Raw genomic sequence first — 22,189 nt, 5'->3', positions numbered from 1 at the left:
GCCCGTTCGATAGCACATTGACATGCACGATTCCGGGGACGGTTATGTGGTTATGGGTATGCAACTAGCATGTTCCTTTTGCGGTTTAATACGGTGTGTAAGCTTAGTTATTTACCTATTTGCTGTTGGCAAAGGTACAACTGCTTTGCGACATCATGAAACCGGCTGGCAGTTACCAGTGCATAGAGAATTCGTCTAATTTAGGAAAACTTTATGTTTAGCATTTTACATTGGCGTTACGGTACGATGCGTTACGAGAAAGTTTTTCAAAGGGAGCCAAAAAAGAGCTTAAATTTTCCCGCGTCTGCAATACAGCTTTCGTATCCCGAGGGTTGCCTCCCCAAGCGTCACACAGCCACTAAACGGGGTCTAAAACGACTTCAGCTTTTAGCCTCAAAGGTATCTTGAAAAACTCCGTTTAGCAGACGATAAACGACCCAAGTGCCACAAATCCACTAAACGACCACTAAACGGCTTCTAAACGACTCAAGTTCTCTACCTAAACGGAATATAGAAAGACTTCGTTTAGCAGACGGCAAACGACTCATGCATTCTAAAAATAGCAAAAAAGCTGGTGGCGCTCTCTGTTGGTGGGATACCCCAACCAGTGGAGCTTCATCGCTTGGAGGAGAGCTTTCTCATTTCCTCTGTACTGTTGTATGGTTTCGCATTGAAGTTATGCATCGCTAGAACTAGAACGGCGATACGATTGTTTAAATACTAAACTCCAATGGAAACCACCAGCATTGAAGCAAGTGAGATTTGAGTAATGGTAGTTGGTGTTGATACCCACGTATCTGACCACAAGACCATCCATATAGATTTTTGCTCGGAAAGTTAGAAGGCTATATAGGTCATGATAAGATGAAACTTGTCGAAACACATTGCAAGAAAAGGATAGCAATATAATGATGAGTTGTAATACGCCATCTATTGATCAAACCAACGAAGCTGTGGAGCTTTCATTTTTTTTCTATGGATATTCAATTTTCCAGTCGTTTAAGCTTAATCTATGGCGCTTGGGTTCCCACTTGCTTCAGTTCTGATGAGTCACATTGGAGTTTAGTATTCAAACAATTGTATCGCCGTTCTAGTTCTAGCGATACAACAGTACAGAGGGAAGGAGAAAGCTCTCCAAGCGAGGTAAGCTCCACTGTGTGGCTACAGAGGGAAGGAGAAAGCTCTCAAAGCGAAAGCTCCACTGTTTGGCTATCTTAGCAACAGATGGCGCCACCAACTTTTTCTTATGTTTAGCATGCATCAGTCGTTTACCAGTTTGCTGAACGAAGACTTTTTAAATTCCGTTTAGGTTAAGAGCTTGAGCCGTTTAGAGCCCGTTTATTGGTCGTTTAGTGGAGTTGTGGCACTTGGTAGAGAACCGAAAACGGCCGCAAAATACTGCTTATCTCTAATTTCCGCGTAAGTCGAATCTCGTGATTTCCAGCCAAAATATCACTGACAGTAGAACGTCGATTATCCGGGGACGGCTGTTCAAACGTACGGCGAACATTTGCAGCGATAGTCAAGCGGGCAACTAGTTTTTTATGCCGCTCTGTATTGCCTTGTAATATTCTCGAAATTAATATTTGTTCATTAACAGCTGTTAAACCTATAGTTATTGAATAGAATAATAACGTACTAACGATTAATCGATTGATTCAAGCTGAATCAATTATAAAGCTAGTGAATTTCCAGGCTACTAAATATTGACAGTTACAAATCTTCACGATTTGAACAATGTGTCAGCATTTTGTCACGCCCGTGGCCTCCCGCCTGATGAAATGCCGCGTATGCGATTATCGCACCGTCGTGTAGAGACCATGCGTAAATATAAACAATCATTGCCTTGCGGCCGTCAATTTGATGATCATTGCCGTTTCCCGCCTCGAATGGATCTGATATCGCGATAGTGCGTGTTCTACAATAATCCCCTTGTTTTTGTGTAAGTACAAAGGGTCAGAGGTTACGAGACAAGTCAAGTCTAATCTACATTTTCTCTAACAGCCTATCCCAGAAATTTGGTATCATAAACAGAGTTCTTCAGAATGGTTAGCGCCAGTATGATCGATCATTCGGATCAGGTTTTAGTGAGCCTGGGAGAATTATGCATATCGGATGATTATTCCGATGTAACATTCGTCGTAGAAAACGAGCGTATTTCAGCGCACCGCGCCATCCTAGCAGTACGGTGTGAGTACTTCCGGGCGCTTCTGTACGGTGGTCTGGAGGAGAGTAAGCAGTCCGAAATAACGCTTGATGTATCGTCAACCGCCTTCAAGCATCTGCTCCGGTACATCTACACCGGCTCCTTGGAATTGAAGGACATGGAGGTGGACGATATACTGACTTTACTCGGATTAGTCCACCAATATGGCATCACTGCCTTCGTGAAAGCCATCTCAGACTACCTGTATGGAGTGTTGACTGTGGAGAATGTGTGTACCATTGCGGACGAAGCGCGTTTGCTTGATTTAAAGGATTTAATGGAGAAATGTTATGAATTTATTGATGAAAACACGCGGAGCATCATGAAACTAGAATCCTTCAGCAAACTGTCATACGACATGCTTAGCAGCGTGATCGATCGCAACAGCTTAAACATTGAAGAGATCGAAATTTTCCAAGCCATTCACAAGTGGTGCAAGAGCAACGAAAATAAGGGGTGCAAAATAGGCGAAAAGAAAAGGTCTATTTATGATAAAGTACGCTATGAAGCAATACCGCGAAATAGTTTACTTGACATAGTGCGTCCTACTGGTGTTCTAAATCCGAATCAATTGTTGGATGTAATATCAGCTCAAGATAAAACCGGCGTTCATCCCTACCGAGCTGGTTCATGTAAGTCTGAAGCATTATCGTGCATTATACTGACGAGTTATTGAATAGCTTATTGTATTCGCTATATCCCCAGCACCGGGTAAAGACGTAGCTGCAAACGCGAAAGTGGAATGGACAACGGCTGCAGAACATAATCAAGTTCGTTTTGACCTTGGAAAACATTACCACATTATCCAGGCACATTATCCATTGTAGTTGCTTTCCCGCCCATTCCGAAGCAGGAAAATCTGTCGGTGTCATCTGATGGCAAATCATGGTCCACCGTGTCTTTGGGAGCACAGAATACCGCTTATTTCCAGAGCCATCCATCCATTAGCTTCCGTATGCAACCAGTGCGATACATCCGCTTTCAAACGCCGTATTATAAAGAGAATTCCCCGATTTCTATATCGGCCATGTTAAACCCTTTCCAAGGTGCACAAAATAACGAATCGCCTGCTAAACCTCGTTAATATGACTACAAGCCCCTTTTTTATTTAGTTTTGTTTATCAACTTATATTATTATAGATATGGTTATCCAATTGCAAAATACATTAGCATTGTAATCGATCGGTGGGCGCCTTGTTTCATTGATCAGAGAGAATTTCAAATCAAGCTTTCGTCATGTTATTTATAATTATTGTGTTATTAAAAACAAAACATTTCAGCAAAATGGTAAAATCATGAAACGGTTCCATTAACATCCGTGCCTTTTGAATCCAAGGAGTACATCCAGTGAAAGCGATTCACGACCCATGCTGATCGTAGGAACTGATCTTCAACCCATTTCTATCCTGGTACTGAACTCATAACTGTGCGGGAACTGGTACCGGTTTTGGAACGGTCCCCGAACAGATACCGGCCAAGGATATAGTCCTGAATCCTGCAACACATTCCGACTGCATTTTACTCCTCGAACTGAGGAAAAACTCCTCCAACTCCAAAACCATACCGATCGTTTAATTGTTCCTTAAAACCATACTGATCCTGAAACTGATCCCGAACCGAATTTGGTCCTTCAATTGATCCTGAATGTGATGCTGCTGGACCCCATACTGATTCGTAAACAGTTCCTGAACCCATGCAGGTCTTCAAACTGGTACTGTACATGTACAGGTCCTGGAACTGGAACAGGTCTCGGAACAGGTACATAACCCATACAGATTATGTAACTGAATGTTGGCCATACCGTTCGTGGAACAGTTACTGAACCCATACTGATCCTTAAATTGTTCATTGTTGTGCATTATCCGAATCGTCGGAGCCGACCGGAGTCGTCCTAAGTCGCGAGGTGCCGCCCGGAGCCGCTAGTCGGCAAACGGTGCCGGCTCCGGGGGCTCCTACTATTCCGAACATTCCGACGGTTCTGACAATTTCAACTCTGGACGGCTTCAGACGGCTCGAAACGGCCCCGGGCAGCTCCAAGAGTTTTGCACATACCTTCCGGAACATGGATGTTTATTATCCGTACCGGATGTATGCAACTGTCAGAAATCGAAATATCATAAGATATTATGTAAACTAGCGATGGGTAAAGTTTGCAAACATCCGGAGTCGACTCCGATCCAACTCCGATTAATTCGGAATCGTGTCCGGAAGGTAGGTCCGCCCTGCATCATCCGAAGTCGTTCGGAATCGCCCGGAGCCGTCCAGAATCGTTCGGAGTCATTCGGAGTCGTTCGGAGTCGACAGGAGTAGTGATGAGTCAAGTAGCACTGTGCCACCACGCACACACAGCACAGTAAAATGTGCGAGTACAATTGCACATTTTATAAAATTGTGGTGCCACACTTAGCACAATTTATGTGCTCCGCACAGTTTGTGTGCTCCGCACAGTTTGTGTGCTCCGCACAGTTACTGTGCTCCGCACAGCTACTGTGCTCCGCACAGTTATTGTGTGCTCCGCACAGTTTGTGTGCTCCGCACAGTTATTGTGTGCTTCGCACAGTTTGTGTGCTCCGCACAGTTATTGTATGCAACTGTGCGGATTGTACACAAACTGTGCGGAGCACACTAACTGTGCGGAGCACAGAAACTGTGCAGAGCACACAAACTGTGCTGAGCACACAAACTGTGCGGATTGTACACAATAACTGTGCGGAGCACACAAACTGTGCGGAGCACACAAACTGTGCAAACTGTGTGGTAGCTGTGCGGAGCACAAAAAGTGTGCAAAGCACACTAACTGTGCGATAACACAGTAACTGTGCAAAAACTGTGCGGGAACACAGCTACTGTGTGACCACACATTAAGTGTGGTACCACGCACACACAGCACAGTAGACTGTGCGTGGTACCACAGCACCACACAGTGAAAAGTGGTACTTGACTCATCACTAGACAGGAGTCGTTCGGAGTCGGAGTCGTCCGGAATCGTTCGGAGTCGTCTGGAGTCGTTCGGAGTCGTTTGAAATCGTCAGGAGTGTTATTATGGGATCTAGTGGTTCCATTTTGCCGGAATCAGAATCGGGTTAACAATAGTTGTAGTCGGATCGGAGTCGTGGGTGCGCTCCAGAGAGCACATCAATAATGTAAACCTTCTGATTTGCGTTCGATTTCAGGATGATACAGGACCCAATCATGAACATTTACTCACAGTAAATAGAAAATAATCCATTTTTAGGTTCTAACCCTCGAACAAATGACTTGTTTATTCATCTTTAGTGCACGAATTCTAATAGATTCAGCCACATCCCATTACGAGTTGTTAGCCATCGTTGTGCGAACCCACTCATGGTAGTAGGAGACACGTGCGAACCCATCCGGGAATCCGCGACCGCACGGAACGCCAAAGTTCACCACACCGACCAGCTTTCCCTCGTACACCAGTGGGCCACCGGAATCACCCTGTAAAACATCAAAGCTACTGCTTAACACTGTCGAATTTGCACACCAAAAATACGATCACTTACATTGCACGCTCCCTCGCCAGCCTTGGTCAGTGTGCAAACGTGTCCCAAGTCGACATTCTTCGGATTGCCCATCTTTGCCTTACAGTCTTCGTTCGACAGCGTTACAACATTCAGGCTCTGCAGTAGCGTGGGAACATTCCCATTAGTGCTGGTACGACCCCAGCCCGTCAATCGCACCGTCGCATTGACCGGGACCGCCTTCTCCAGGTACTCCACGCTCTGCACAAGCTCCGAGAACTGTACCGGTTGCTCCAGCCGCATCAATCCGATGTCATTGTGGAACTGGGGACGATTGTATCGGCTGTGGTACAGCAGCTTGTCAACCTTCAGAAGTTCGCCTCCCTCCTTGAGACTGTTTGTGCCGACGAGTACCATCAAATCACTGGGCTCATAGCTGTCGGGATAGAACATATCATCGTGAGCACTTGAACATCCAAGGCACTTTCTTCTACGGTAAAGGCAACACATACCCGACCAGACAGTGTGCTGCCGTTAGTACCCATCGATTGTTAAGCAGCGATCCTCCACAGTTGTGACCCCAGCCGGGAACCTGCAGCGATACCTGGTACGGGGCCGAGCCGTTCTTCGCTACCTCTCCTCCAACCACTCGGTTGACGTAGTGGTCGTCCAGCACCAGTTTTGTCACCTTGGCTGCACTTACTACCAGGAGTACCGAGACAACAGCAAAGACCTTTCGTAGCATGATGCTTGTAGATGAGAATTCAAAAATGACGAAATAACTATTCCTGCTGGTAGAGCTTCCGATGTGTGATTGGTGCTCTGTCTGGAAACGATTGCGCTTTTATACAACGAACCAGTCTTTTTTCTTTTATCAATCTCGAGTAGTTACACTAGTGTTATGGCAGCGAAAAGATTATCCTGAACGGCCGGTTCAAGTGCATTAAATGGCTCAAGTTTATTGTTAAATGGCCAAGGAAATGAAACGTCGATTATCTAACGCGATTATTATAACGCACAAACACAATAAAGTTGCTAGAAAGTTGTTCGCGCTCGTAAGATGGATGAAAGCGAATTAGAGCTGTCTGGACAACATTAAGAGGTGTTAATAAGCATGTAATTAGAACGGAACCGTAATATGGAAATACCTACATGGAATAGTACAGGCGGTCCCCGAGATGCACGGTTAATGGGGACCGAAAACGGCCGCAAAAAACCGAGTATCTCGAATTTCCGCGTAAGTCGAATCTTGTGATTTCCAGCCAAAATATCACTAATTTCCGTATAATTTTGCAAGTAGTGAGAGGTTTTAGCCATTTAATTCATTATTTGATATGATTCTGACTTAAAATAACAGCTTTTGAAATATATTTTAACATTTGATCAAAAAGGAAGTTCTATAGAATTTTACATATGATGTGTCAAATCAGTACAATTTGTTCCAATAACTGTCAAATTTAGAAAACCGCGTTTCTCCGAATCCGCGTATAAGAGGTACCGTGTATCTCGGGGACCGCCTGTATACTTTTATTGTATCTCTATTTTACGTTTGAAGCACCTTCACCTTGATGGCTGTTCTTACTGAATAGTAAAATTGATAAAGATACTGCACAATATTTCTCAATCCCATGACTAAAACAACAACATTACAGGGTTTCACACTTTATCTCAAGACCGCGGGACCCCTTCCCGAATCTGTCTTAGTCAAAGCCAAGATTGCGGTATGATGCTTGAAATCGTTGATGATACCTGAAAACGTTGATGATACCTGAATTCATCGGATGCAATGCTGAATCTGCGGCACATTTCTCGAAACACACTGGTCCGTGCCGAGGACATGGGGTCGAATATTTTTTTACACGGATAACCTTTAGGTTATAGGTTATAAAAATAGGTTAAAATGTGTTCAAATCTAATTTTTTGCGTTTGGCATTAATGTGGCTTGTAAACAAACTAGATAATTCGATTATTTCGGATGAAGCAAAAATGTCGCGCGAGACGAGCAGCTGGTCGCTCTATGTCTATTTGAACGGCAAGTATCATCCCAATTGACATTTTCGAGCACGAATAATCGGGAATTCGAGCAAATTCCCTTAAACTGGAGCCTTAAACTTCCCTTAAACTGCACCAGTTTAAGGGAATTAAGAAAAAGGCATTTAAAATCAACTGAGATGCGGCTTTTTCGTTGTTTTCTTCTAGATTCGTTCGAAAATGATGTTTCCTATCGTTATAATTGGTCAAGTAGCCATTTTATACTTAAATAATAATGATTTTTTATAATATAACGTCACACAAAATTAGCTTTTGTTTTTCATCAAAAATCTAAGCTATGTGTGTAAAATGAACTCGACGGCATCGTCAATCGATAGAAGCAAGTCTAATTTACGAACTCACCAAATTTTAGCGCTTTCAACACACTTGATCAGACACAAATCCACAATTTCAGGCGTATCGAGTACTAATCGAGCAGATATGGGAAAACAATTTCGAGCAAACGTCACTTCCCAAGTGACATTTGCTCGAAATTGTTTTCCCATATCTGCTCGATTAGTACTCGATACGCCTGAAATTGTGGATTTGTGTCTGATCAAGTGTGTTGAAAGCGCTAAAATTTGGTGAGTTCGTAAATTAGACTTGCTTCTATCGATTGACGATGCCGTCGAGTTCATTTTACACACATAGCTTAGATTTTTGATGAAAAACAAAAGCTAATTTTGTGTGACGTTATATTATAAAAAATCATTATTATTTAAGTATAAAATGGCTACTTGACCAATTATAACGATAGGAAACATCATTTTCGAACGAATCTAGAAGAAAACAACGAAAAAGCCGCATCTCAGTTGATTTTAAAGGCCTTTTTCTTAATTCCCTTAAACTGGTGCAGTTTAAGGGAAGTTTAAGGCTCCAGTTTAAGGGAATTTGCTCGAATTCCCGATTATTCGTGCTCGAAAATGTCAATTGGGTTGGGATCGGCTCGAGCCGTCAATTTGACAATCGCTGTTTCCCGCTTCGAATGAAACAGATTTCGTGGTAGTGCGTGTTCAGCCATAACTTCGTAATTTCTTTGTGAGCACAAAAAGCCAGTAATCACCAAATGGTGTCGAGTCTCTCATCCTCTTATTCCATAACATTCCAGATATCAAGTTCATTCTACCACGTACTTCAGAATTGTTAGCGCCAGTATGATCGATCATTCGGATCAGGTTTTAGTGAGCCTGGCAGAATTATGCACATCGGATGAATATTCCGATGTAACATTCGTCGTACAAAACGAGCGCATTTCAGCGCACCGCGCCATCCTAGCAGTACGGTGTGAGTACTTCCGGGCGCTTCTGTACGGTGGTCTGGAGGAGAGTAAGCAGACCGAAATAACGCTTGATGTATCGTCAACCGCCTTCAAGCATCTGCTCCGGTACATCTACACCGGCTCCTTGGAATTGAAGGACATGGAGGTGGACGATATACTGACTTTACTCGGATTAGTCCACCAATATGGCATCACTGCCTTCGTGAAAGCCATCTCAGACTACCTGTATGGAGTGTTGACTGTGGAGAATGTGTGTACCATTGCGGACGAGGCGCGTCTGCTTGATTTAAAGGATTTAATGGATAAATGTTATGAATTTATTGATGAAAATACGCGGAGCATCATGAAACTAGAATCCTTCTGCAATTTATCGTACGAAATGGTTAGCAGTGTACTCGATCGTGATAGCTTAAACATTGAAGAGATCGATTTGTTTCAAGCCATTCACAAGTGGTGTACGAGTAATAGCGAAATAGGAGAAAAGAAGAAGGTTATTTATGATAAAATACGCTATGCAGCAATACCAAGGAAGAATCTAATTTTAACCGTGCGACCTACTGGCGTTGTAAATTCCGATCAGCTACTGGATATAATATGCACTCAAGACGATACACCCAAAGAACAAGAAGTTCATCCATATCGAGCTATCTCACGTAAGTTTAAAGAACTCTTGTAAATTGTATTAGTAAGATATTAAAAAGCTTATTATACTCGTTATATCTCCAGTGCCGGGTAAAGACGTGGCCGCAAACGCTAAAGTGGAATGGACAAAGAATGGTTACGTTTGTTTTGACCTTGGGAAACGATGCTTTATTAACTACATTCATCTTAATCTGAATGATCCAACAAACTCATATTATTCCTACTCCAAAACCGAAAGTCTATCGGTGTCATCCGATGGCAAAACATGGTCAACCGTTTCAACAAGAACATACAATTACTCTTATTTTACTTCCCATCCAAGTGTTAGTTTCCTTGAGCAACAAGTTCGCTACATTCGTTTCGAGTCATCATTTTATGATGACAGCAGTAACATTTCTTTGTCGGCCATATTAAAGCAAGAATGATAAGTAATTAATGGCTTTATTAACCTCGTTAATATAATCGCATTTTGACTAGATTGATCCCAAGACTAGATAATCCCATTTTGAATTATATTCAAGGTATATTCGTTGAAATCTTTGACCTTTGATCTGTTTTCTGTTAATTTGAATTTATAAAAATAAACTTGGAATATTTCAATCGTTTTTACCTTTTTTACGCTTAATTTGTGTCAGTTCGTTAATGTTGTTGTTTTAGTCATGGGATTGAGAAATATTGTACAGTATCTTTATCAATTTTACTATTCAGTAAAATACAGTACATTTTACTATTCAGTAAACAGCTCTAATTCGCTTTCATCCATCTTACGAGCGCGAACAACTTTCTAGCAACTGTATTGTGTTTGTGCGTTGTAATAATCGCGTTAGATAGTCGACGTTTCATTTCCTTGGCCATTTAACAATAAACTTGAGCCATTTAATGCACTTGAACCGGCCGTTCAGGATAATCTTTTCGCTGCCATAACACTAGTGTAACTACTCGAGATTGATAAAAGAAAAACGACTGGTTCGTTGTATAAAAGCGCAACAGTTTCCAGACAGAGCACCAATGACAAATCGGTAGCTCTACCAGCAGGAATAGTTATTTCGTCATCTTTGAATTCTCATCAACTAGCATCATGCTACGTAAGGTCTTTGCTGTTGTCTCGGTACTCCTGGTAGTAAGTGCAGCCAAGGTGACAAAACTGGTGCTGGACGACCACTACGTCAACCGAGTGGTTGGAGGAGAGGTAGCGAAGAACGGTTCGGCCCCGTACCAGGTATCGCTGCAGGTTCCCGGCTGGGGTCACAACTGTGGAGGATCGCTGCTTAACAATCGATGGGTACTAACGGCAGCACACTGTCTGGTCGGGTATGTGTTGCCTTTACCGTAGAAGAAAGTGTCTTGGATGTTCAAGTGCTCACGATGATATGTTCTATCCCGACAGCTATGAGCCCAGTGATTTGATGGTACTCGTCGGCACAAACAGTCTCAAGGAGGGAGGCGAACTTCTGAAGGTTGACAAGCTGCTGTACCACAGCCGTTACAATCGTCCCCAGTTCCACAATGACATCGGATTGATGCGGCTGGAGCAACCGGTACAGTTCTCGGAGCTTGTGCAGAGCGTGGAGTACCTGGAGAAGGCGGTACCGGTCAATGCGACGGTGCGATTGACGGGCTGGGGTCGTACCAGCACTAATGGGAATGTTCCCACGCTACTCCAGAGCCTGAACGTTGTAACGCTGTCGAATGAAGACTGTAAGGCAAAGATGGGCAATCCGGAGAATGTCGACCTGGGACACGTTTGCACACTAACTAAGGCTGGCGAGGGAGCGTGCAATGTAAGTGATCGTATTTTTGGTGTGCAAATTCGACAGTGTTAAGCAGTAGCTTTGATGTTTTACAGGGTGATTCCGGTGGCCCACTGGTGTACGAGGGAAAGCTGGTCGGTGTGGTGAACTTTGGCGTTCCGTGCGGTCGCGGATTCCCGGATGGGTTCGCACGTGTCTCCTACTACCATGAGTGGGTTCGCACAACGATGGCTAACAACTCGTAATGGAATGTAGCTGTATATATTAGAATTCGTGCACTACAGATAAATAAACAAGTCATTTGTTCGAGGGTTAGAACCTAAAGATGGGTTATTTTCTATTTACTGTGAGTAAAAGCTCATGATTGGGTCTTGTATCATCCTGAAATCGAACGCAAACCAGAAGGTTTACATAATATCTTATGTTATTTCGATCTCTGGCAGGAACATAGGAAGTCGTTGTCTGCGTATTGTTTTTATTCGACGATGCAGCCTGCAACTGTCTAAGTCAGGAAGTGAAGTAAAGAATGAAATGACCAAAAATAAACAAACTGTTAAACAAACAGTTTTATGGTTCTGCAAAAATTGCACCTTTCAGTGTATTCTAGTTCTTGTGGTTTATCAATCAATCTTTTTTTTTGACGGGAGACATGCTGGTAGTATATTTAATCAACGCACTGGCTTAGATACATGGTTTTTCAGAACTTGAGATCGTGTGCGTCCTCGACATCACAGCGCAACGAGAACGGTTAAATTATATATTTATACATCCAGTGCGGATTGTAACCATGGAAGTCATCCGATCATGTTGTACGATCAAGTGAAAACAAATCTGATGCAAAGAACACTTGAGTTCGTTTCATAACCTAAGCTAGCGAGCAAGAAACTGTCTGCCCATATGTATTAGTAAGAAATCGATACGATTGGTACGAAATACACATACAGTAGCGGCCACATAAAGTCGGACATCTCATACTTTCCCTTATTACCTGACTTTGCGGCACCCCGTACTGTTGCGCACGCGATTATAAATTTCTTTCTTCACCAATTTGATGCTACTAACCATTGTTTATCCTTATCCGTTAATAATAATAATATAATCCGAAATAGGACAGAGTCCCTGGATTTCCAAGCCAAACACCCCCTTCCGTCTGCATAGGCTTCACAACCTTTGGATTAGAAGCAACTAGCGGGAAGGACTGGTTAGTAGGCAAAGTGCCAAAGACTCTGTCCACAAGTGCTGTTTGTTTCTCCTCCGCTACGACCCTGCGACTCTTGCTGAGGGCCAATCCTTCGCGTGGCCTGCCGGAGAGGCTCGGCTCGTAACACTGTACAGTTCTCTAGACCAAATATCGAAAAAAAAAATCACACATCGTTGAGGGCACTTTTTAGCTATGTCACTGCAAAAAATCAGGCCGATATCTTTTAAAATCTTGGAACACCATGCATAAATGTGATAAAAGTTATGCAATGTATGTGGTCCACTGAAAGACGAACAGTCTTCATTTTATGGAAAAATGACCACGTAGCATGCCAATATGGACCAATATGATTGTAACATCATTTGATATCAGTAATTATAGGTCTATCAACTGGTTTGGGTGATCATCTGCGTATTACATAACCTAAGCTAAGCGCTCTGCGGTCCAAAGAATCGATTCTGTGAACATATCCCACCGATGACCATATCCCACCGATGAAGTCCAGCAGCCGGTCTCGTAGTACAGTCGTCAACTCGTACGACTTAACAACATGCCAGTCATGGGTTCAATCCCCAAATAGACCGTGCCGCCATACGTAGGACTGTCTATCCTGCTATGGGGGGAAATCAATTAGTCACTGAAAGCCAAGCCCACAAGTGGTACAGGCAGGCCTTGACCGGCAACGGTTGTTGAGCCAAAGAAGAAGAAGTCCAGCATGTTATCCGTTTGGTTAAATGTATTCGATCATCGGACACACCGCAAGAATAAATGTCCCATAATTAAAGACAGTTGTTATCAAGATATACCATAAATTTGTCTCAGACTTTTCTTCGTCGCTTTCAAACGAGATCCAATCGGTGGGACGTCAAAGTATGCTTGTAAACTTCACTCTAAGAATAGAACACATTTCTTTGTTGTTTCCGCACAACAACACAAATCATAAACATTCCCTGATCCCGGATTATAAGGGATCCCGAACGAATCATCCCTGTGGCTCCTGACCGTGATGGAAGAGAAATCTTTCGCTGTAATACCTTCCTTATTATTTTTTTTATCAAGTCCTTGTTGCCCTCGAGTACACTTTGCGTTTAAACCTTAAGTATAATTTAATCTGTATTATGTCTCACTATTCCTTTATTAGCCAGGTTTATGGTGTACTCTACCATAGAGCTTTCTAAGGGCACACGACAATTGGAACCGCGACTGGGAAATTCCCTCCAATGGCTCCAACTGCATAGACGAACAAAACAAAAGCTTGGAGAATAATCAAGTGGGCGATCAAAGCTGATCGGATGTGAACTTGGCGCTCATTGCGATACTGTGTGTCACTTCCTGATGCACGTTCTAGCTTTACGGATTCACTTTCAATCGCTTCGGTTTGGAGCACTCTTGACATCGTCCAGACAGGGGTTTACACGGGGTCTAATCGTGTTCGATTATCGATAATGATGTTGTGGTAGCATTTGATGTTAACCGAAGTAGCACAAAAGCATCATACGTCATTTCCTCGACGAAGCAAATGTATCGGTCACAAGAAATTTATTGTATTTACTGCGTTGCAATTATATAACGATGAGTGCATCTAATCTCCCCACAGGGACAAAGATGCGTTTGTTGTGATCTTGGCCATAAAGTTTTACTATCTTACATCTGTATGCACTCTTGAGGTTTCGCTGCGGCCTATCATTAAGCTTGCGTGCAGGATCATCGCAGAAGGTTAGAAGATTAACCTAATGAAACTACTCCAAGCAGATAAAGGGTGGATGTGTGGTATAAAAGTGTAACCGTTCACCGACGGTGTACCAAACAGAACCAATTCTCCCAATAGCATCATGCTACGAAAGGTCTTTGCTGTTGTCTCGGTACTCCTGGTAGTAAGTGCAGCCAAGGTGACAAAACTGGTGCTGGATGACAACTACGTCAACCGAGTAGTTGGTGGAGAGGTAGCGAAGAACGGTTCGGCCCCGTACCAGGTATCGCTGCAGGTTCCCGGCTGGGGTCACAACTGTGGAGGATCGCTGCTTAACAATCGATGGGTACTAACGGCAGCACACTGTCTGGTCGGGTATGTGTTGCCTTTACCGTAGAAGAAAGTGTCTTGGATGTTCAAGTGCTCACGATGATATGTTCTATCCCGACAGCTATGAGCCCAGTGATTTGATGGTACTCGTCGGCACAAACAGTCTCAAGGAGGGAGGCGAACTTCTGAAGGTTGACAAGCTGCTGTACCACAGCCGTTACAATCTTCCCCGGTTCCATAATGACATTGGTTTGGTGCGACTAGAGCAACCGGTACGGTTCTCGGAGCTTGTGCAGAGCGTGGAGTACTCGGAAAAGGCGGTTCCGGCCAATGCGACGGTACGGCTGACGGGCTGGGGTCATACTAGTGCAAACGGACCATCACCAACGCTACTCCAGAGCCTGAACGTTGTAACGCTGTCCAACGAGGATTGCAATAAGAAGGGAGGCGATCCAGGCTATACGGATGTTGGACATCTTTGCACACTGACTAAAACAGGCGAGGGAGCGTGCAATGTAAGTGATTTTATATAATATTAACTGATATGTATTTGTCTATACTAAAGATTTTATTTTCCCAGGGTGACTCTGGTGGCCCACTGGTGTACGAGGGAAAGCTGGTCGGAGTGGTGAACTTTGGCGTTCCCTGTGCTTTAGGATATCCGGACGGTTTTGCCCGTGTCTCGTACTATCATGATTGGGTTCGCACAACGATGGCTAACAATTCAAAGTGATCTATTGCAGTGTAGTTGAGATAAGCTAATGAATGCGAAATATTAAAATATAAAATTATGGAAAATTTGTCATAAAATTATGGAAATATATTATAATTATTATTGTTAATTTAAATCTAGAGATGACGTTAGAAATTCATTTTTTATTCAAGAAATTTATCCAATTACGACTAATTTGAATAATTTTTTTTTAAACTCTTCAATGTGTGATAGAGTTGTTTAAGTTCAAGTCTATCGTTCTTTTTTTTGTTTGTTTAATTTACTCTCCACAATGAGTTACTCAAACTCTGTTTCTCATTTAGATTTCCATATCAGCCACTCTCGTGTGACGTCCCATTGGCATTGATTTAAATCTGCTTTTATCAGTCCAGTTGTGTGCACACAATCTTTTCGATAACGAGAAAGCGTCGTATCAAATATACCGTTCAGTTTTGGACCGTTTTTATCAAAACCTGTTCGTCGTGCCTCAGTCGTGTCTTTTCAGCTGTAGAGTGAATAGTGCCCTGAAGATGTCTGAGCTGGTGAGCTTTAGACCAGGCCCAAGAACGGGCCCTCCTGGGAACGATCACGACAGCGACGACAACGATTTCAACAGTGTAGTGGAATCGGAAAATGACGAACCGAGCTATCCATGCGCTAGAGGCAATGCGGCCTACACCAGCTTAATGCTGTACCAAGAAAGTGTAATGCATGATCAGTATTTTTTGTTTGTTTTGCTATTTGTGTTTCATATCAATCAAACGATCCTCTCCTTCAGAAACCATACCCTGCCCCGGAGGTATGTGACCAGGAAAAGGGACAACTTCAACTGCAGAAAAGTGGTAAGTGCGTTATCGGGCATTTCAATGTTGCAATGTTTTGATGATATAATTCCATTCCAGACGAGTCGGACCAGCGTGAACCCACCAACAAACAAGTAAACAATGCAACACTTTGTGCTGTCGACAGTCGTGCACGAGCTCACAAGTATGTCTTTACTGCCCCCTTAGATTAATGCAGAGCTGAGCAGCTTCGTGCAGAAGAAATCGTTCGCCCAGAACATGATGGACATTGCTCTGCTGTCGGCAAACACGAATCAGCTGCGGTACGTGATCGATCTGGGCGACAAGCATCCGTACTACATGACCAGTCTGATGCTGATCATCGTCAGTCTCGTGATGCAGGTAGTCGTTGGCCTATCGATGCTGTACGTGAATAGGTAAGTTCTAGTGTGGTGTGAGAGATGCTGCTGTCAGTTCTGAGCGTTGTCTTTTTGTGTGAAAACAGATACAACATGAAGAACAGAAGTGAGATAAAGGCAGCCTCGCACATGAACAATCTTTCCGTGGCGGGTGTGTTTATGGTAACGCTGGTCAACGTGTTCATATCCACCTTCAACGGTGCAGGAGCTGGTACACCTCCCATACCGGAAACTGGCGGCGTGGTATATACTGCTACAAACAATGCGACAGCTTACGCGATACCATGAGCAGTAAAGCAACTTTAGCAAATCAGTTGCGCATACTTTAGGAAACGGATTTTTTTCCAAGGCAATGTTATGATACGAATTGTTAAGATAAGTTTTTGAAATGTTACCTAATTTTCAAGGAATTTTCAAGGAACTAGTTGCTAGTTACTAGATACGTTACAATCAGTCCATCGCGTTTCTCGGAATAATTAGAGCAGATACATTTTTTTATCTGCGAAGTAAGCAAAGTAGATATAGACATGGGTCCAAAAGTCACCTACCTCTTACCTGTGAGGTGCGGCACGGTCTAATAGATTAAGGAGATTAGTGAGAAACTGACACGGAATGGAATTTCGGCTTGCAGTGATAAGGCGACGGTTTCTTAATCGTCAGACATTTTTCTATCAGTGTCACTGTTGCATAGGAGATTAAGGGACATTAAAATAAACATCGCATACGCAATCGTACTAAGATTTGAGGATTACCGGTGGATCACTGGCTGGCAAAACGGCACAGTTATTGATATTAAGTGGTTGTAATTATTAAATAATTTGTTGACTTCAAAATACCCAAAAAGACCGAATAAACTCGTATGTAGTGGTTTAAACTTGACGTAGAAAAAAACAACTACTTTATAAAAAAAATATATGTTTAATATATTATAAATATATTATACTATAAAAAAGAATAATTTCATGAAAATATGATCATTTTGCTTTTCTTTTAATTTAGAAAAATGTACACAACAAATAATGATAACCCATCGCGTTCCAATAGGTTCAACGCCACTGATCTGTGTGGTGGTCTTGTCCCATAGTGCAGTGCAGAGTGGCCCGGATTTAATGATTGGTTTGAAGTGAGGGGATTAACCGAATCAACAAACAGACGTTTGGTTGTTTGATCGTCTGAAAATAAATCAATGTCAATCAAAGAAATACACAAATCGGAAAGGTTCACATCGTATGTGTGGACATGATATACAACATAAAACGAATTTGTGGAACTAATATCTCTCTTTTTCTAAGATTTCACAAATGTTTTACTGACCACTAATGTCGGCACACGACTACACTTTCTATATTTATACAATTATTGATAAGCATGGAATATCGCGTGAGGTGCTACTTAAAGCTCAAGTGGTTGTCTTGCTGGGCTGCCAACGGATTTTCCTTGCCTGAAACGGCTATTGCCATAATTAGTACAGCCGATACACGTGCAATTGGATTTGAATGATCAAAATACGAGACAACATTCCAGCGATGAGCTTCTTCAAAACACGTTGCACTTGTCGATGGTTCTACCTTTCTAGCTGTAAACTATCAACGCTGTGTAGAAAATCTACTTGAGAATACAGCTGATGATAACATATCAGCAGTATATAAGCGAAGGAGCAAAACGAGAGCATCAGTCGTTCCACAAGAGCATTAGTGTGTTTTTCCTTCCCGAGGATCGTCAAATAGCATCATGCTTAGGAAAGCGTTCATCCTTGTGTCGGCATGTTTGGTAGTGAGTGCAGCTAAACTACCGAAACTGGTGCTAGACGACGGCTACCGAGTAGTTGGAGGAGAGGTGGCGAAAAATGGATCAGCACCCTATCAAGTGTCGCTGCAGATACCCGGTCACGGTCATAACTGTGGCGGTTCTCTGCTGAACAGCCGTTGGGTACTGACGGCAGCACACTGTATTGTTGGGTACGTTCATCCTCCAAAACACACTGGTATACAATAATCACATTCAAATTTGATTTACAGTCATGAACCGACCAACATTCAAGTGCTTGTCGGTACAAACAGTTTGAAGGAGGGCGGCCAGCTATACAAACCGGACAAATTGTTCCACCACAACTACGCTAGTCCCGAGTTCCGCAACGATATCGGTTTGATACGTCTGAAGGAGGAGGTACAGTTTTCGGAGATAGTGCAAAGCATCGAATACTCGGAACAGGTTGTCCCGGCAAACGTTACCGTACGGTTGACCGGCTGGGGACGCACCAGTGCTGGCGGAAGTGTGCCAACACTGCTACAGAGCCTGAACGTGGTGACGCTCACGAACGAAGACTGCAAGGCCAAGAGCCTTTATCCCGAACATGTCGACGTGGGGCACCTTTGCACGCTGAGCCGGTCTGGCGAGGGCGCCTGCAATGTGAGTAATTTACGAGAGATAACTTTTGTTTCAAATCATTTGAAACCCAACATCAATTCTCCTTCAAGGGTGACTCCGGTGGTCCGTTAGTGTACGAGGGAAAGTTGGTCGGAGTGGTGAACTTTGGCGTTCCGTGCGGGCTCGGATATCCGGATGGGTTTGCGCGCGTCTCCTACTACCACGATTGGATTCGCACAACGATGGCCAACGATTCGTAACGGATTTGCAGTCACGTGGTTTGAAGTGGTGATTTCGTGTTCTGTTGAATTCACCACGGCCACCGTAGTGTGCATTGCATAGTACCAGGCGCTTATAGTTTTACTGGCGTGCACGAGAAACGTTGTACCTCAAAGTGTTGGGCACTGTATGCGTAAGTGTAGAATTTCTCATATGTTCGGTGTAAAGGAAAAGGGATTTAGTACTTGAAATAAATTCAGTTTTTGCTAAACTTAACATATTTTGGTGTCAATTGTTGAGTTGCCATGATTATTAGGCACACAACTGCGAAAAAGAATGGATATTGAAGCAATTAAAAATATCACCTTGTGGTAATTTAAGCCATGAACCAGCAACTGGAGCATTTATAAAATCTTCGTGGAAAGGAAGACCGAAAAAAAACGGCGGCCATACATTATGTTGTTAATCACACGACAGTAAAGAGACACATCACAAAAAGGCAATATATTACCATAGCTTGGTCCTCTTCTGTGTTCAATCAATATCAAAATGAGGAACTGTACGACACATTTTAGTCATAGAAAAGATATTCCATTGCATTTCAAAGATCGCTGTTTAAAAGTTGGATTATGACGTGGTGGGGCAAATAACCTTAAGACCCTATTAACGGGTACTTTAAAGTTGCTACTTGAGTAGCTTATTTGAGCCTATTCCGACAATGAAATCCTATACTTTGCTTCCGAAGGTTTAGAGGTACTTCAGTTGCTTACGCCAGAAATCAGATGTCATTGTGGCTGCATTCTACGACCGATCATTTTTAGTATCGTTTTTACTTGGATCGTTTTTACTATCTCAAAATTTAAGGTAGATCGAACTATCGTCGCCAAAGTGTAGTACATTTCATATTTATAAACAAAAAGCATTAGCAACGAGAAGCAAAAACATGTTTGTAGTTGATTGCATAATTTAAAATTTGGATAGAAACTTCAATGCTGCAGCACCTTTTCTAAGAAAATATGAATTTAAAATAAGATCGGCACATTTTCATTCTCACTGGTTATACATATCTCTAGATTTTAAGTCCAGTAGTACTTACACTATACAAAGAATGTTACAAACGAACTAGAAAACCTACAAAAGGACGGGCAAATGAAAAGTCAACTTGTTATTCGTCTTTAGCGTCATTAGCTATGCTTCCTGCTAAGCGTACGCTGTTTAAATGATAATTCTATCACAGGATGTGCCGGATGAGCCATCATTCTACACCTAAGAACTGTTCGGCATTCTAACCCCCAAAACCATATCCCGAACACCATTTTCATCTTCATTTGCGTACCACGCCCGTTCCGGAGCTCTTCTCCGGGTAGTTCCTACTTTCCAAGGCGATCGATTGTATGCTAAGCGAGCAATAAGGAAACGCGCTGGCACAACCATTTCAAGAGCGCATGGTTGCCTGGCAGCACAGTACCGTGCAGCGCAACCGACTCCGGCTGCTGTTGAAGGTCTGAACACAGCAGCCTATGGAGTGCTCCGTTCACTCCAAACAAAAGATGTTGCAAACCAACCAGTGACAGTTTTGCGGCGGAAATCAGAACGTTTCTCCAGTTTCTACACAAAATTATCCGTTTTCTAAATTAAAATTAAAAACAAAAAGCAATGAACTGTTCCTGTGCGGCGGAACGTTGTCCGCATCTGCAGTACCTGCGGACGCTGCTGGAAAACAGCACCAAGGAGCAGATCCCGTACGCGAGCAGGCAAACGTCGACGTCGGAAAATGCAACCGTCTGGCAGCGCTGGAAGCCGTGCGTCATGCAGACGATCAAACTTTCCGGCTGTGTGCTCGAAACCGTGATGCTGCTGTGGGTGACCCTCACGCGCATTTGCCTTCAAATCTGGCTCAAGCTGCTGGATGCAAATCGGTAAGCTGCTACCACTTTTCCTCACGCATCTGCACGCACTAATCGGTACCTCCTTGAACGAGACAGATCCGCTCTGGCACTGTTCCTGTTCTTCACCGTCTCGTTGATCTGCTCGATACTGGGTAGCGTGCACGCGGCAGTGTCAAGGTAACTGTAGACGGATTGATGAAACCTTAAACCAAGAATTACAACCCCAATCGATGACCCTCAAACCAAGGGGCAGATAGTATCTCGGAATTCGGAACCGGCAGATGCGCGCGGAAGTGAAGGTTTTGCCGGCTGAAGAATAAGTCGTTTGGATTTAAATGCGCTGGCTACAGAGCCTTCCACCCTAATTGAGTCGCCCCATTCAGGCGAACGCAACAATGTGCGTGATCAACACGCGCGATGCTTCTTCATTGTTTACTGCCGCGACACTGCAAAGCCCTTGCAAGAAACGGGTGAGCACTAATCGGTTAGCCGAATCGAGGTTCGAGCGCAGATCGCGATCGAAACAGTTCTGGACAATTTTCCACCCGGCACTCGGAATCGATCGGCACTGTTTTCCCATGACAAATCGTGTGCACTAATGCACGCGCGTTTCAATTATGGCGGTAGCATGCAGTGAAAAATTAATTACAAAAAGAGCTCCCTCAGAGCAACGGGGAGATAGAGGAAAAAAAACGAGATCTTATTTTGAAGACGCTGCTAGCTCCCTGCTCGTCGGCGATCTGAACGTGATAATTAATATTTTCCGGTCAGCGTCAATCTCGGATGGGTAATAAGAAGCGGATGATTCCGCACCGACGCCACCAATTGTCCAGTGGGTCGTTCTTGACCAGAACCTTTCCGCGTGCGGTCCCAGCGTTTGAAGGTTGCAGCGTTTTGCCTTTCTCTACCAACCCGGGGGTGTAGAAGCGTCGTGCGCTGTGAGCGATAATGCTCAGTAAAATGATGCTCACAACTGTCGTCTTGAAATGTTTGAACTAAGAATTGAGTCGATATTTTGGAAGTATTTTCATTTTTAAAAGATATTATTGTATCTTATCGTCTTATTTAGCAATGCTTAGTGACTAATCTTAGTCAATACCGAGATGAAGAATCTTAGTACTATACCTTATGTTATTAGTAATGATTGTGCTCAAACCGATGAACCATTCCCAAATATCGAGCTCATATT

General features: G+C 43.3%; 6 protein-coding genes across 7 annotated transcripts; 5 read left to right on the top strand and 1 right to left on the bottom strand.

Annotated features, from left to right (window-relative positions):
• Positions 1 to 133: 133 nt before the first annotated feature.
• On the top strand, positions 134 to 3,429 carry LOC120952619 (BTB/POZ domain-containing protein 9-like). 2 transcript variants are annotated; one of them, XM_040372038.2, is made up of 3 exons: positions 134 to 1,942; positions 2,015 to 2,838; positions 2,912 to 3,429. In XM_040372038.2, exons 2-3 carry the CDS (start codon positions 2,046 to 2,048, stop codon positions 3,031 to 3,033), a joined length of 915 nt encoding a protein of 304 aa, XP_040227972.2. In that variant the 5' UTR covers positions 134 to 1,942; positions 2,015 to 2,045; the 3' UTR covers positions 3,034 to 3,429. The 2 variants fall into 2 exon arrangements, with proteins under 2 accessions (XP_040227972.2, XP_049463613.1); XM_049607656.1 differs by having other exon boundaries at positions 2,005 to 2,838.
• A 2,001-nt stretch (positions 3,430 to 5,430) lies between these two features.
• LOC120951609 (chymotrypsin-2) lies at positions 5,431 to 6,513 on the bottom strand. The gene is made up of 3 exons (XM_040370408.2): positions 6,201 to 6,513; positions 5,731 to 6,124; positions 5,431 to 5,665 (listed from the first exon to the last, which is right to left on the bottom strand). The coding sequence occupies exons 1-3, from the start codon at positions 6,431 to 6,433 to the stop codon at positions 5,516 to 5,518; spliced, it is 777 nt and encodes a 258-aa protein (XP_040226342.2). The 5' UTR covers positions 6,434 to 6,513; the 3' UTR covers positions 5,431 to 5,515.
• Positions 6,514 to 8,446: 1,933 nt separating this feature from the next.
• LOC120950443 (BTB/POZ domain-containing protein 9-like) lies at positions 8,447 to 10,823 on the top strand. Its single transcript, XM_040368458.2, has 3 exons — positions 8,447 to 8,757; positions 8,828 to 9,651; positions 9,725 to 10,823. The coding sequence occupies exons 2-3, from the start codon at positions 8,874 to 8,876 to the stop codon at positions 10,063 to 10,065; spliced, it is 1,119 nt and encodes a 372-aa protein (XP_040224392.2). The 5' UTR covers positions 8,447 to 8,757; positions 8,828 to 8,873; the 3' UTR covers positions 10,066 to 10,823.
• On the top strand, positions 10,719 to 19,387 carry LOC120952185 (transmembrane protease serine 9-like). Its single transcript, XM_049611185.1, has 14 exons — positions 10,719 to 10,951; positions 11,028 to 11,421; positions 11,487 to 11,633; positions 14,377 to 14,657; positions 14,734 to 15,127; positions 15,193 to 15,341; positions 15,830 to 16,028; positions 16,103 to 16,166; positions 16,227 to 16,261; positions 16,335 to 16,543; positions 16,612 to 16,768; positions 18,221 to 18,483; positions 18,544 to 18,934; positions 19,003 to 19,387. The coding sequence occupies exons 1-14, from the start codon at positions 10,719 to 10,721 to the stop codon at positions 19,150 to 19,152; spliced, it is 3,066 nt and encodes a 1,021-aa protein (XP_049467142.1). The 3' UTR covers positions 19,153 to 19,387.
• On the top strand, positions 15,346 to 17,254 carry LOC120950446 (ninjurin-B-like). Its single transcript, XM_040368461.2, has 5 exons — positions 15,346 to 16,028; positions 16,103 to 16,166; positions 16,227 to 16,261; positions 16,335 to 16,543; positions 16,612 to 17,254. The coding sequence occupies exons 1-5, from the start codon at positions 15,855 to 15,857 to the stop codon at positions 16,811 to 16,813; spliced, it is 684 nt and encodes a 227-aa protein (XP_040224395.2). The 5' UTR covers positions 15,346 to 15,854; the 3' UTR covers positions 16,814 to 17,254.
• Positions 19,388 to 20,609: 1,222 nt separating the features above from the next.
• On the top strand, positions 20,610 to 22,111 carry LOC120953165 (uncharacterized). Its single transcript, XM_040372885.2, has 2 exons — positions 20,610 to 21,030; positions 21,097 to 22,111. Exons 1-2 carry the CDS (start codon positions 20,768 to 20,770, stop codon positions 21,179 to 21,181), a joined length of 348 nt encoding a protein of 115 aa, XP_040228819.1. The 5' UTR covers positions 20,610 to 20,767; the 3' UTR covers positions 21,182 to 22,111.
• The last annotated feature ends 78 nt before the right edge of the window (positions 22,112 to 22,189 follow it).

The sequence above is a fragment of the Anopheles coluzzii genome, chromosome 2 (genome assembly GCF_943734685.1).
Source record: "Anopheles coluzzii chromosome 2, AcolN3, whole genome shotgun sequence".
NCBI lineage: Eukaryota > Metazoa > Arthropoda > Insecta > Diptera > Culicidae > Anopheles > Anopheles coluzzii.
This window is presented reverse-complemented; position numbering and strand designations above follow the sequence as displayed.